Source organism: Camelus ferus, chromosome 7 (genome assembly GCF_009834535.1).
Source record: "Camelus ferus isolate YT-003-E chromosome 7, BCGSAC_Cfer_1.0, whole genome shotgun sequence".
Taxonomy (NCBI): Eukaryota; Metazoa; Chordata; class Mammalia; order Artiodactyla; family Camelidae; genus Camelus; species Camelus ferus.
The window spans coordinates 82,719,264-82,735,126 of NC_045702.1; the positions used below are offsets into that span (position 1 = coordinate 82,719,264).

The 15,863-nt window shown below is 41.2% G+C and overlaps 1 protein-coding gene across 1 annotated transcript in view; it reads left to right on the top strand.

Annotated features, from left to right (window-relative positions):
* The window catches only part of HECW1 (HECT, C2 and WW domain containing E3 ubiquitin protein ligase 1), a 323,530-nt gene that overhangs the window by 178,424 nt on the left and 129,243 nt on the right, over positions 1-15,863 (top strand). The window contains exon 4 of the mRNA XM_032484276.1: positions 7,227-7,321. Within this exon, the coding sequence (XP_032340167.1) occupies positions 7,227-7,321 (95 nt within the window). The remainder of the gene's footprint in view (positions 1-7,226; positions 7,322-15,863) is intronic.

A 15,863-nucleotide genomic window follows, 5' to 3' on the forward strand; every position in this document is an offset into this window, starting at 1 on the left:
CCATTTAATTCATATTCTTAAATAAAAAAACCAAGTACCAATGAACATACTGCCAGGTAGGATAGACGGGGAGGACTCAGGTTTTATACGATGAATGTTGATTACTTCATTGAAAGAAATGCCCTTGCAATTTCCTCTTACTGAAGCTAAATGTTCTTCAGATTCAAATTTTAATTTCTATCTCGTTATTTCATTGCTTCTTGAACTTTCCGAGCATTGGAAGATACTGTGCTTTCTAGATCACTACTGAGATTGACTCCTTCACTGTGATGATAGCTTCTTGAGTTAAAATTTCGTTTCCCGGATTTTGAGAATGTGGTTGACATTTGTCTCAAGTCTACTTTGTAAATGAAATATTAGTCTATTTAAGTTCATTGTTCTTGCTAAAAAAAAATGTTAATACATCAATAATTTGGTTCCTTCTGCACAAGTAAGTGATTCACAATGGAAGACATTTCTCTGCTATGCTGATCTGTGTGTCTGGCTAGTTCATCAGCTCTGATCACACTTCTGTTTATGGGATTTGGGCATTTCTGCACTGCAGACATCGTGACACACGGAGAGCTAAAAACTTGCTACAAAGTTCAGGTAATTGTGGTGCTTCAACCTGTACACGCAATGTCTGGACAGCAACAGGAGTCCTTATTCTTAAAGAATATTTTTCCTAGTTGCAGAGTTCTATACTGACAGCTACTTTCCTTTGGAATTGTGAAGCCGTCATTCCTTTGCCTTCCATTGTTTCTGTTTATGTTGGGAAGTCATCTATCAGTCTAACTGTTGCTCCTGTGAGGGGATTGCTTTTCTGCAATTCACTGATGATGTGATATTTTTTCTTTTTTTTCCCCAGAGTTTTATAGTGATATCTGGGCACCGTGTTCTTTTTGGATTCATAGGACTTCTAGAATCTATAACTTGATGTCTTTCATAACTTTGGGGAAATTTGAAACTTTAGCATGACTCTTCCCTTTTCTTTTGGATTCCAATTTACAAGTATTTTAAACCACCCCCTAGTATCCCATATGTTTCTTAGTTGTCGTCTATATTTTACACCTTTTTCTCTGCATGCCTCAATCTGGAGGTTTTTTTTCTGACCTGTGTGCCAGTTCCCTCAATTTTCTCCTGTATTTTGTTTAATCTGCATTAAAGCCATCCGTTGAGTACACTGTTTCCAAAATGTTGTTTTTCAGATCCAGAATGTCTGTTTGGTTCTTTTTTATGGACTTCATTTTTTTATGGACTTCATCTTTTATTCCTTGATTGTTTTGAGTCTATAATCAATAAAGCTTGTGTCTGATAACTCAAATATCTGGAAACCCAAGAGTCTGTGTATAATACTTCCTCTTTCTGTTGGTTTTTTTTTTTTTTTTTTTTTACTTTGTTTTATTTCTACATGTGCCTGGTCAGTGTTAATTGAGAACTAAACATTGTAAGTGAAAACTTGTAGCAATCATTTGAACCTTAGAATGATGTTAATGTCCTTCTGAAAGGATTTGCAGTTCCTTCTGGGGTACATCTAGCAATCCAGAATAACCTCAATTGAATTTCAAGACTTGAAATGATTTGAAGGGCTAGGGCTGGTATATTTCTCAGCAGCATGGCTGTTCTGCTGTTCAGGGTTCCAGTGTGAATCATGAAAGATTTACCAGAGTCCTCTTCCTTGGTAAGCTCTGAACCCAAGTGTTATCCACTTAGCTATATGAGTCTGACAAAGGTTCTTGTCACCTTCCCGGCCTCTCAGTGCATTTTCTGGAATCAATACCACTTCCTCCCTTTCCTCCAGGAAAACAGCAACCTCAGATCCTGGACTTGTCTCTGGGTTTTCTTCTTCTGGAACGTGTCTTCCCAATATTTTTCATTATCTAGGTCTCTGAGTCTGCAGGCTGGGGTTTCCAGTTTCAGGGTGAAAAAATTACAGGACTCCTAATGAAACTTGAATTTGAGGCAAACAATGACTGCTTCTTTTAGTATAAGTCTGTCCCATGTCATAATTGGGACAGATTTATACTGAAAATTTATTCCCTGTTTATCTGAAACTCAAATTTAACTGGGTATCCTGTATTTTATCTGGCCACCCTACTTCAAGTGGATTTATTTCCAAATTTTTTCAGCTTTTCTACCTGTTCTCCGAACTACCTAGCACATCATTTCTGGAAGTGGAAGTTAGTCAACAATCTTGAGTTATTAAGAAAATGTTACAGACAAATCACCAAATGAAAAGTTAACACGCTTGTTTCAGTCCTAGCTGCCCCAGATTACATGTGTGACCTTGTATAAGTGGCCTTACATTTTGGCCTCATTTCCTTTAAATGTAAAATAAGAATGATGGATGACATTTGTTGACGCCTTGTCATATGCCAAGTATTGTGCTAAGCACTTTAAAAATAGGTTAATGATAATTACCTGTACTTCACAGGGATTTTGTGAGGATCAAATGAGAAAACAGTATGAATGGTCTAGTGAGTATTCAGAGCTAATTAACTGCTGAGACCAATTTGTTATCACTTTTAAACTAAATTGAACATAATACTTACATCAGAATTACTACCATCATCTCTCAAATGTTACCCAGGCTTACTAAGGCCCCAAGAGTGGAGGGGGAAAAAAAGAACAGTTTTCTTTGTTCTTTAAGTGATACTATAGGTGAAGTGAGATAGTCTGCATGTTTGGAATACATGCCCTGAAACAAAAATTATGGTGGCAAACATACATATTTATAGAGGTAGAAATTTCATGTTTATTCCACTTTGTGAATGAGCTGGTCACGCCTGCCCAAATTTGAAAACAAATCATGTACCAGGTAAAAGTAACCAAAATGGCATGAGGAGATCTATTTCAAGGCCACCATTACCCTGTAAGAGCGCAGGACGTCAGCCTCTTCCCCTGGAAGGGCAAAAACTACACCCTTGGATGAGTGGAGCACGGGCTGGATTTTGACCACCTCCAACAGCCCTTGGTTGAACAACTTTATGTAGAACGTGCCTGAACAATTATACAAGACAGTCCTGTTGATCATAAATGAATATGCAATGAAGAAGGGCAAGTCAAGTGTGTGACGACTCCGTGTGTACTGGGCTCGCCACATTATTCCATTTGCTCTATGCAACAAGCGTACACAAAACAGGACATACAAAGCTGGCAGTGGTGTCACCATTCTACATTAAGACTAAGGCTCAGAGAGTCCCTATAGCTCACTCTTTTAATGACCGACCAACAATTGAACTTTCATCTGTTCAATCCCACAATCCTACTCTTTTCCTTAGATCCCTTTGCCTTCTTAAATTTCTGTTACATAATCACTAAAAGTAAACAGTAAAACTATTATAACAGACAAGCCTTGTGTTCAGACCTTGAAGGGAATTTTGAATTCTTATTATGTTAGCAGGAAAGGCAGAACTATGTACCATGGGTCCTCTGAAATAATAACCAACAACCCTTTAATTTCTCAGCCTTTGAGCCTTGACACTTTTCTCAGACACAGCAATTAATAGCTACAATGTGACAATGTCTTCATGTATACCTGAATCTATTCCAAAGGTCATGTGATTTTAGACCATAGAAAATGTGTGTTCTCTATGAAGAATTGGGTGCCTCCAGGACACCGTACCCACTCCTGGGTTAATAATAAGGCAGTGGAATCGATCGAATGAAACCAGTAGTTTATTAGTCATTTTCAACAGGCATTTATGGAGAATCCCTACATTACATGGCACTGGAAAATATAAAGATAAATAGTACCTACTCTCCTTCTCCTGGAAAGACTCAATGTGAGGTTAAGTAAACACGTCTCTTGAAGGTAACTGTCACAAAGTAGCATGGAATTCTGCAAGATGAATTGATTTTTAAAAGCCCTTACAACAAATCACTTATATGTGCATGTGTTTTAGCATTTGTGGGGGGACTTCCCTTCACAGCCCATCCCTAATTAAGAAATTTTAAACAATTCAATGTCTCGTTCAAGTTGGAGAAAGAAGTCATTTTAAATTACTGGAGACGTTTGGGTTAAATAAAAGGAAGCTCCATTAATTGCTAAATACTGGAATAGATTCTTAAAACACTTGGGTAAGAAGAAAAAAAATCTTTGCAAGCAATTTCTCAGGAAAAAAATTACTATACTTTGAAGGTTTCCAGGAATTCTTGGCTCTAACCATGCACTCACCTGCTCACCTAGCCATAGGATTATATACAATTTCCCAGACCTTTTATACTCAAAGTCTTTGGAATAATTTTCTTTGAAAGGAAAGCTAGTAGTGCCTGCTCAGGAGGACTGTTACCTGAAATTTTCTTCTACCCAATGAAACTTGAAGTGAGGCCACTCACAATCCCCTACGCTGACTCGGTGGGGTTACCTTGCCATTCTGCTCACTGTGTTATTCAGAGTCGCTCCATGATCCTTGACCTACAAGATGCCTGCATCTCAGGCTGAGACAGCAGCAGACCTAATGTGGGGACAACTGTGAGGTGCCCTGGAGAACATGGAACTGTTGGAGCAGGCAGATAGCTAGAGATGAGCAGAGAAAGGAGGAGCTAGGGCCAAATGGCTGGAAACCATACATCTTGTGAGCAACAGGGGTCCTTAGGCAGACAGAGGAAAGCAGGGACCTCTGGACAGGTAAGAAATCACTTATCACATTTTGGGATGATTAAGTGTCCGGGAGGCAGCCAAAGAGAGGTGGGAGAGGCAGGAATCTCCAGTGTCCGAATGCAACCTTTTGCTCATTATGCCCTCATTACAATAAAATCAGCCCTGCAGATTAAAAGTACCCATCATGCAACAACGCCACGGCACTTCCAATCCAGACTCAATGAGGACAAAAATCCTTCCTTCCTTTGAGAAGGTGGAGTTGGGATGAAAATCAGGGAATATGACCCCAAACCCTTCCCTCCCCAATGAATATTCCTCCCATTCATTTTTACACCCTATGTAACCAACTTGTCAAAGAAACTCAGGGCAGCTGCTCACCTGAGCCTGCCTGCTCTCCCCTTGAGCGCATACTGTCCACTCCTTCATAAACCTTCACTTTACTTTCTTGACCTCCATGTCTCGTCTCTGAATTCTTTCTGCCACAAGCCAAGAACCTAATCACCAACAACAGCCCTAGGTTATAAGATTGTCCGCCAAGAGTTTAAAAGGCAATCAACAGATAATGCAGAGTCACGGCAGGGGATGAATGAGGAAGGAAGGAAACTAAAACTGTCGATATATGTAAAATAGGAACATGGTCCACTAAACTAAACGGTAGACACCCAGGAATCAGCCAGGCAGTGGGAAGTCCAAACAGCTACAGTTCAATGGATTAAAACAAAAACAACAAAAACAAAAAACTGAATACAAATGGCTAATTACGTTTTGATGAAAAATGTCTAATCTCACTAGTAATCCAATATATGAGATAAAAATGAAGATGCTATTTTAAGCTTATATTTTATTGATAATGTTCAATGTTAGCAAGGGTTCTAGAGATGGTCAGAGTTACATTTTCTGATGGAAGAGTACAGTGTTTTTTTTGGAAAGCAATTTGGCCACAGGAAGGGAGAATCCTTAAAATAGCCCTATCTTTTAAGGAAAAATACTGCAATATTCTTATCTTTTATATGGTATACAGAAAGAAATCCTTCTACAACAGTTATGTTTAGGTTTAGCTGCATATAATATACATACCCAATAATAATGGCAAACAACATAAATTTGACCTGCAAGGAAGCCTCCAAAATGCAGTTCTTTAGCTGGATGTTACCACCCAAAATAAAATTGAGATTTGTTATTAAGGAGGAAAGCGAGAATGGGTGTTTATAGATAACTAGCAATTTTTGCTCCATTATCCTAGAAAGCAAACTTTAGCTTAAAAATAATCTTCAAAAAGGCATTCATTTTAAGGGAGAAGTCCAAAATTCCAAGAATAAGGAAATATGTACAAGTTACAAATTGATTCAATGATTCCCTAAAACAAGGAATGTTATCTATCAAAGTTTGGAATTGATAGTCGAACATGCTTATTTCATAATGTTAATTTCAAAAAGCAAAATGCATTCTTGTATAAAGTTTTTAGACTCAAGTATGCAAAAAACACTCATAGAAGATTTTTTGATACTTTTATTCATTGTCCATATTTTCCATAATGACAGAATTTGAAAGGCATGCTAAGAAAATTATAGACATTAGTTGTTAAAACATTATAATTGAAGGGAAATCCCCAGATTTGAGAAACAGGATCTCAAATTGGAGATTCTGCGTGCTGTTCCAAACCAAATTAACATAAAGGACTAAGACAAAGCCTAGTAAAGTTTTCAAATTTAAAGAAAAAAATCCTCTAAATAATAAATTAGGAAAAACAGGTCACCTTCAAATGAGCCAGACTCAGGTTGGCTACAGACTTTGTCCTCTGCAAAACAAAATGCCAAAAAGTTATGAGGTTTCAGCATTACCGTCTAGCTGTCATCATCATCATAATGTTAACTGAGCAGCTAGTTAAACTCTAAGGACTTTTATTTGCTTACCCAACACCTTGTGAGGTAGGTCTTATTCTGGTTCTATTTTACAAGGAACATGAGGTAAGGAAGGCTAAGTGAATTACTCCTTGTCTCACAGATTGTCAATAATGGAGCTGAAATGCAAACCCAGGCAGTGTGATTCCCCCAAGGTCGTATCTTTTCTGCTTACATCTAGAGAGCTTGGAAGAGGAAAAAAAAAAATTGTGATGCAAAGACGTTATCACTGGTACCCACCAGAGTTTAGAAAATGTGCCTCTGGGGTAGGGGCCATAGCTCAGTGGTAGGACTCATGCTTGGCATGCACCAGGTCCTGGGTTCAATCCCCAGTGCCTCCATTAAGAGGGGAAATAATTTTTTTTTAAGAACCAAGATATTTTTCAGAAAAAGAGAAAATATACCTCTCATCCTTGTATTTCAATAACTTCTTGAAATCTTGTTTCAAATTACCAAGATATTAATCACAATGAGTTACATAACAGAAAATTCAAGAAGAAACAGACTGGTGATAGTCACTAAAGCACCTAAAATCTTAGAACCAAGGGTTTAAAAGCAATAACTTCTAATGGAACAGGATGGATGCTAAGAAGTCTAAATAATAGATTCAACTTGGGCACAAAAATACTAAAAACCAGCACAATTTTTGATGACGCACTTTCTGAGGGTGTCCTCTCTGGCCAAAGCCATCTCTTCCTGGTTTACACCCTACTTCTCAGTCCCACTCTATTTCTGTCTTTCAGCTGAAACTAAGATCTGCTTCAAATACTACCATGGAGTGAGCGGAGCCTTGCGAGCTACCACCCCGAGTGTCACCGTCAAAAACTCGGCGGCTCCCGTAAGTCCTGTGTCTTCCTCGTTGGTCCGAACTAACTCGCTGTTACATCCCCAGTGTGTTCTTATGTTTTAGTGTGTGTGTGTTGGGGATGGCGGGTGTGCGCGCACATGTGGAGATGAATTGATAGACTGTGAACAGGTAGATGAACAGGTGGATGGAAACACATCTGAAAATCCTGGTGAGGAATGCGATCCAAAGGTAAACGTATTCGAATGCATACAAACCACTTTTTGTTAGAGACACTTCCAGCTTCAGTAGACAGCCACGTGTTTCTAATAGACTCATGCGTAACAGCAGTGATAAAGAACCTTTCTTGGGAACACTTTTTTTTTAATTCCTTGGTTTTAAATATTTGTATTTTCATATGTTTTAATTTGTTAGGCTTATAAATAAATTTCTGCAATAGAATTTATAGTCTTAGATTAAACGATAGGCCTAGAAGAGACTAGAATGTCTGGTCCTCTTTTTCTGTATATCAATGGGGAAAAGAGCTTAAGCAATGGGCCTGGGGTCACATAATTAGCTAATTGCGGGTCGGGGGTTGAAATCATACCTTTGGTCCCCTACTGTGTGGCTTCGCTCAGGACTATAACAGACGCTACCTTTCCCCAAATTACCGTCTCATTTTTATCTCTATGGTGCTTTTTACCTTAGTTCTCAATACATCTGACTAGGCCAGCTGAACTCCCCTTACAAATGGCATTCTTTTTCCTTTCACATATATTAAAAATGACTGATGGGGGAGGCTGAACAGAAACCTCTGTGGACTTCGCCATGCTAGTGTGAGTAAAAAAGATTTGGGATTGTTCCTATGTAAAAAAATAACGTTAAGAGAGAGAGAAATGAAAATGAAATAAGAATGATACAGAAGGAACTCAGACTCTAAAAGATACCATTTGCTGTTTCACAAGTCAGTCCTTCCGCCTGCTGATGGTGAAGGTGTTGAGTCCTTGATGGGAGCAGTAAGACGAGCAGGTTTGAGGGCTGGGAGCCCACCTGTTTCCCTCCTGAGACGTGGAGGAGAACTGGACCCTGGGCTGAGGCAGGAGAGTGAGGGTGGACAGGGCTCCCCGAGAGGGGACACACAGCGAGAGGGGCAGGGGGAAGAGAGGGAGGGACCATCCACACTTTTTCCCAGCTCTACCATTCTTCCTACACTAGCCCTGCAGACCGGATCTCGATGCTTGTCATTTCATTGGGTGGGTCAGTTTCCCACACTAAGATGGGAATCTACGTGTGGGTATCCCCGGAATGCCAACCTCCCTCCTCCATGTCCATCTGTGAGGGCCCCTCCTCCAGACAGGGTACCTGGTAAAGCCAAAGAGACACTGAGACATGTTGCCGATGGTTAAGGCAGGAGGAGCAGCTAAGTGGAGGCAGTGACACCTGGGCTGAATGGAGCCAGAGGTGAGGTGGACAAACCAGGACGGCCTTGAACACATCACAGAGAAGGAAGAGGCTGGACTTGGGGTCCAGCTGATTCAGGAAGAGCCCCCCAGAGGCAGGCGTGGCTGCCCTGTGCACAGCACAGCAGGTCATGTGATGAGGCAGCTTCTTGCCAGACACACGAATCCCTCAGGAAGGATGGGCCCTGCCCAGGGATGGGACTGGCCTGTCGGCTCCAGGCTGGAGCGGTTGGAAAGAGCTCCCCACCTTCCTCTGCTCAGGAGCACGGCTGAGAGCATGGCCAGCCCTAAAATGCAGCAAATTCTTATCTTCGGAAAAGTGCTTTTTGGAGAAGCTCTCTGGGGCATTTGGCTTCTCTGAACTCAACCCACTGGGGACTCCAGATGTAACATGCTTCTCAGACTAATGCGCAATGTGATGGACATCATCAGAGGTGCATAACATAATACCAGATGCCAGGTACCCAGAAAAAGCTGCCGGGCATCGCACTGCAGGCAGGCTCTCAGAAGCAGGGTCAACCATCACCCAGCTTAGGTTTTCCAGAGACAAGGGCATAGGTCGGAGACGAGGAAACATCACATGTTGGACAGGCAGCTTCAGGAGACGGCCTGATGTTGTGTCTGCCCTGGCCCCGTCCTGTTACTCAGCGTGTGCTACCCTGGGTCCTACTTCAAGCCCAGACATCTGGAAAAACTCTGACATGTTGCTGTTGTCCTGTTAACATCCCCATAATGAGTTTCGGACAGAAATCGGTTGCGTTGATGCTTTAGTGTACGTTCTGCAGACAACTTTTATTTCTCTTCTTAAAACCCACACATGTGAGACCCTGACCGTGAGGCCCATGTGATGCCAGGGGCAGAAAGAGAAGTAAAACTGCCCACCGCCTCCTTGGAGATGAGTCCTGCAGCAGAAGGGAGCATGTGTTTTCCTGCAAGACGGTGTTTTTAACACACAGTTGGGTTTTATAACACTTAAACTACCAGTGGCCCTAATTGGTGCCCTTTTCAAAGGAGATTTACTTGCATTATTCCAGGTGATTCACAGCACAGCTGTGACATGGGCAGAAAGCATCCTTTTGGTAAAGTGACCATTGGCCATCTGGCGGTGGAGCTGAATCCAACCTACTTTATGCTTCTTGCAACTCAGTTCAGTTCCTGGCATAATCTAGCGAACTTCTGGGTTGAATAAGGCTTTGCATTTGGTCTGGGGAGTCCAGCACGCTGTTTCCAAGGGAAAATGCCATTCACGGTTTCCAGAATCAACTTGTCAGTAAACTCTGAGATGTCATTTTTAAATTGAGGATTGTGGGAGCTGCACTCATCTCTTACGAAGAGCTGTCCGCGGCTATTAAATCATGTCCCATGAGTCTTTGAGTTACTTTGGGACAAGAGGCTAAAACCACAATTCTTTGAAAAGGAGGGGAAGGATGTCAAAGGCGCCTTTAGTAGAATGAGGATTTTAATGCTCTGAGCGTAGCAGGTGGTCAGTATTTACCAATTTCTTCTCTCATTTCCCCTTACCCTTAGTCTTTGTCCTACAGACATCTGTGGAGGTCCCTGGTATAAAAAGCAGTGGTCACCTGCCCTTGGCTTTCTGAGATGCTCACTTATTGGTCTTAATTGTGTATCAGAAACTGTGATGGGTTAGGGTCATAGGTACCCTGTCACTGGGAACGCAGGTACTCTGTTATAAACGATAATGCTGTCTGATTTATTATAAACAATGTTGCTATCTGAAATGCTCGGTACTGGAGCGCGAAAACCCATCGTGCTGCGTGCGGGGAAAGCCGTGAGGAGGGGTCTGCAGCCGCTGGGAAGGCTTTCAGAGGAGGGCCATGCATGCTGAGTCAGGCAGCGTGAATGAACAGCACGCTGCCAGGTCTGGGAGGGCCGTGAGTGCCGGCTGGCCTCTGCACGTCCGGGACAGGGGGGTGTGAAATGCCACAGACCTGGTGGGGAAGAGACCTAATTGTGTTTGGTGTAAGTGTAAGTTTGACTTAACTGAGCATTTTCCAACTATCACCCTGCACTTTGTATTTTTCATAGTTTTTGTATCTTACCCAGAGCACTCAGCGTATGTTTTATGTCATCCTTTTATTTTCAAAAGTAAGCCCTTCCTCCCAATATCTCTGTCCATGCTGTCTTCTCCTGGTGCTTTACAATCTCTGAATAAGCCCTACAAGTGCTTTTTCCTCTCTCCATTTATGCATCAAAGGGCAGAATTCTATGCACACCTACCATTTGCCAAAGGACAGGGCAGGTAAACCGCCCTAGTTCGTCACACCATCCACTGTGAGCCTCCAGGCCTCCCCCTTCAGGTCTTTGTCTCCGCAGGAGGTTTTCACACCCTCCTTCCCCTCTGCGGGATGGAGCAGGCATCCTGTAACCAGTGGGCATCTCCTGGGCAGGGTGAGGGCACCCGTTCTGCCTGCTGGGCTCCCCGACAGTGCGGAGACTCTAGACGCATCCGTAGCTGTTCCCAGTATGTGTTCAAAGTCCTGAGCCTTGTTTTCAAGACCTACCCCGCGGAGCGACCACTTGGCCTTGCAGTGGCCGCCACGTTTCCCTCGTCCCCAGCAGCACTGAGGCCTGGGGACTGAAGCCCCTGGACACAAAAAATAAGTGGCCGCTGGAGGTAGGAGGCTCGGGAGGCAGGGCCCAAGGAGGAGAGGCTTCCAGAGTGAGGGGCAGGCAGAGGACGTTAAGTTCCTACCTCCTTTGGGGCCTAGTGTGGAGAGGTCCCCAGATTGAGAGGCTGGACCATATGTAGTCCAGGTCTGTATTTCGTATTCCATCATCATCGACATTAAAAATTGTGGAAATTTCTTCAGGATGCTATTTATCTGGATCATTCTTTTCCTTACTTCACATTGCAATGGTCTGTCTGTCTATCTATCTATCCATCCATCTGTCTGTCTATCTGTCTATCTATCTAATCTGTCTATCTGTTTGTCTGTCTATCTAATCTGTCTATCTATGTGTCTATCTATCTGTCTGTCTATCTATCTAATGTCTATCTGTCTGTCTATCTATTTATCTATCTATCTATCTAATCTGTCTATCTGTCTGTCTATGTCTGTCTGTCTGTCTATCTGTCTGTCTATCTGTCTGTCTCTCTGTCTATGTGTCTGTCTATCTGTCTATCTGTCTGTCTATCTAATCTGTCTATCTGTTTGTCTGTCTGTCTGTCTATCTATCTAATCTGTCTATCTATGTGTCTATTTATCTATCTGTCTATCTGTCTGTCTATCTAATGTCTATCTGTCTGTCTGTCTGTCTATCTAATGTCTATCTGTCTGTCTATCTGTCTATCTATTTATCTATCTAATCTATCTATCTGTCTGTCTGTCTATCTATCTAATCTGTCTATCTGTCTATCTATGTGTCTGTCTGTCTGTCTGTCTATCTACCTATCTATTTATCTATCTAATCTATCTATCTGTCTATCTGTCTATCTATGTGTCTGTCTGTCTGTCTGTCTATCTACCTATCTATTTATCTATCTAATCTATCTGTCTATCTGTCTGTCTGTCTATCTATCTAATGTCTGTCTGTCTGTCTATTTATCTATCTAATCTATCTGTCTGTCTATCTGTCTATCTATCTAATCTATCTATCTATCTATCTAATCTGTCTGTCTGTCTGTCTATGTCTGTCTGTCTGTCTGTCTGTCTGTCTGTCTGTCTGTCTATGTGTCTGTCTCTCTATCTATCTGTCTGTCTGTCTATCTATCATTTGTATAATCTGTACTTCTAGCTTTTTCAGTGAGAAATTGGAAGTGAACATTTCAAGTTCTTCTTATTTCACCACTTTAACCCAGTGTCTCTGAAACCAAGCTTCTGATAATAATTGAACAGCCTACAGTTCAAAGTAAATTTCTTTGTCAAAACTTGAAATATCTTTCCATAAGTTCACGTACAAAGACTTATTCCCATTGTCAGACCTTCTAAGAAAAGGTAGAGTTGACACTCTCAAAAACAAAACAAAACAACTCAATAGAACATTTCCTTGGGGATGAATTCATAAATTCATCAGGTCAAGACATTCATCCACAAATAGTCTGGGTCTCCTGCAATAGACAAATAGGTGATTAATAACTCCCAAACTCTTAAGTCGTTAAGGTTGGCTGTAGTAATACTTGTCTTAAGAATTTTAAAAGCAGATCATTCCCCTCAAATATTTTAAATCATAATAAAGCCACTAGGGAACAGCTACTTTAAAGTTATGAAACCAGCTGGAAAATACTCCAACCAAACTAGTTGCAAAATTAATTCACAGGTAAATGACTGATATGACTAGCCATCTGGAATGGTTAGACATAAGCCAATGAATTTGCAAGACACCTTGGTTTTGTAATAAATAGTCTTGTGCTCTTGTATTTGGTAGAGATGAGGTGGCAAGATCCGTTGCTGCTTGAAACTGCTTTTTTTTTTTTAATTGAAGTATAGTCAGTTTATAGTGTTGTGTCAATTTCTGGTGTGCAGCATGGTCATTCAGTCATATATATATATATACATACATATATTCGTTATCATATTCTTTTTCATTATAGGTAACTATAAGATATTGAATATAGTTTCCTGTGCTATACAGTATAAACTTGTTGTTTATTTTGTATATAGTAGTTAGTCTCTGCAAATCTTCAACTCCCACTTTATCCCTCCACCCTGCCCCCACCGGTAACCATAAGTTTGTCTTCTATGTCTGTGAGTCTGTTTCTGTTTTGTAAGTAAGTTCATTTGTCTTTTTTTTTAGATTCTACATATGAGTGAAATCATATGGTATTTTTCTTTCTCTTTCTGGCTTGCTTCACTTAGAATGACATTCTCCAGGAGCACCCATGTTGCTGCAAATGGCGTTACGTTGTCAGTTTTTATGGCTGAGTAGTATTCCATTGTATAAATATACCACAGCTTCTTTATCCAGTCATCTGTCAATGGACATTTAGATTGTTTCCATGACCTGGCTATTGTAAACAGTGCTGCTATGAACATTGGGGTGCAGGTGTCTTTTCAAATTAAAGTTCCCTCTGGATATATGCCCGGGAGCGGGATTGCTGGATCACAGGATAAGTCTGTTTTTAGTCTTTTGTGGAATCTCCATACTGTTTTCCATAATGGCTGCACCAAACTGCATTTCCACCGACACGGAAGCTGCGTTTTGTTTTGCTTTGTTTTGTTTTGTTTTGTTTCAGTGAAGCTGCTTTTGATAAGCATGGAAGCTGCGTTTTGTTTTGTTTTGTTTTGTTTTGCTTTGTTTTGTTTTGTTTTGTTTCAGTGAAGCTGCTTTTGATAAGCATCTAGCAAGATGCATCATCAATTTTGGTGAAGGTCTCCCAAATGACCAAAGGGTCTCCTTCATCCTGTGTGTCCGCATGGAGTCTCTGCTTCCCTCCAAAATAAGTCAAAGATGGGGATCAAAAAATTTAATCAAGGAGCAGAGGGTTTATTATCTCTTTTTAACTGGGATAGACAGTACTGCTCTCATGAGGGTTCCCAGTATCCAGAGACTGGGCACTGGTTTTCACAGCCGCACAGTCAGAGGCAGCCTTAAACAAGCCTCCAATCAGAAGCACTTCCTAAGGGCTATTTTTTTCCCCTAATTTCAGATGAGATTGGGCGCGTGAAGGGTGGTATGGCCATAGACTTCATAATTTCAATTTTCAATGAGTTAGGCTATGTAAAGAATTTCCTCTACACAATGCAAGAGGGGCTTGGGACACATTCACATCCATTTTCCTTAAATCATCAGACAACAGGGCTTTTTAAGCAGTTAGTCAGAATCAAGCCTTTCGTGATCTCACGCAACTCACGCCCTACAATCAAATCATAGTCTTAAATCTGCCCTCATTTCCAGTCTTGATCTAGAAACCTGGTTCCATGACATTTTGAGAAGATGACATGGTATTTAGTTTATGATTTGGATTTCGTGATAGCGGTAGGAGCCTTTTGTGAATTAATTCTGTCTTGCCTGTCGCCTCACTGACACGTTCATAATTTATTTTTGAAGTATGTCAAAACAGGCACTGAAAAAAAGAACTTCATCAACAATCCTATGATGATACAAAAGCCTACTATGTTTTTATCCCTATCATTCTGAAAATCAGTGTATAAATGAAATAATCCCATTTACACCGGGACTGCAAGAAGTCTGAAGTAATTATACAGTACAATATTCTAATTTTTAATTTCTTTCCTTCATATCTATTTCAGTTAGATTTTCCTTTGGGGTGAATTTAAGAGCAGGTTTTAATTTGTGGAAGCTGTCAATCAAATGCTACAGATAAAGCGTGATGAATGTAAACTTGAGTGCGCGAGCTAAAATTGCCCACATGCTTTATTTACATGCAGACGATCAAGGTCGCCCAGACATTTACCGGTGGTGCCTTAGAATGATTTTGTAAGGGGGTATTTTACAAGATCTCCTGACTATTGTAGCTTTAAATTCTGTCTCCATTCCACAAAACCACAGATGGAATGAGAAACGAGTTTCTAAGGAGGATAGAGAGGTTGGTGGTTAGATGTCGGTGTAATGCAGAATTTCTTCTAGCTGAGAATCCACAGCCCCATTTCATCTCACTCCTAACGTGGTTTATGGTGCTCAGAGCCCCTTGCTTCTAATCCTCTTTCCTTGGGACCCATCCCCACATCCTCAGTATCCAACCCCCCACAATCCATGCAGGACTCTGGTCTCTCAAGTTTGGAGGTCTGTTTAGCACATAGTTATTTTGCACATCTTTGTGTAGCCTGTGGCTTCAGTAATTAATTTTTTCAGTAAATGTGTGTGTGTATGAACTCCTCTCTGCTAATTACGAGGCGTAGAAGACTGAACAAGTTAAATCCCCATCTTCCTGAAGCCACCGGCCTGGGATGCGAAGCAGTGAGTACCAGGGAGACAGACGAGAAAGCAGACAATAACAGAGAACTATTCGATGTGCCGTGGTAAGTGGTCATATGGGACACTTTGGGGGGGACCAAGGATGGGCAGGCGCAGAACATGATCAGGGCTCTCGAGATGGAATAGACCAAATTATGTGCATCCTGTAGCCATAACTCCTGATTTAGCCCTTGTTTTTTCTGTTCTCCTTTAGCCCAGACCGTGCAGACATGCTATTCACGTCAGCAAAAGTCCCTTGA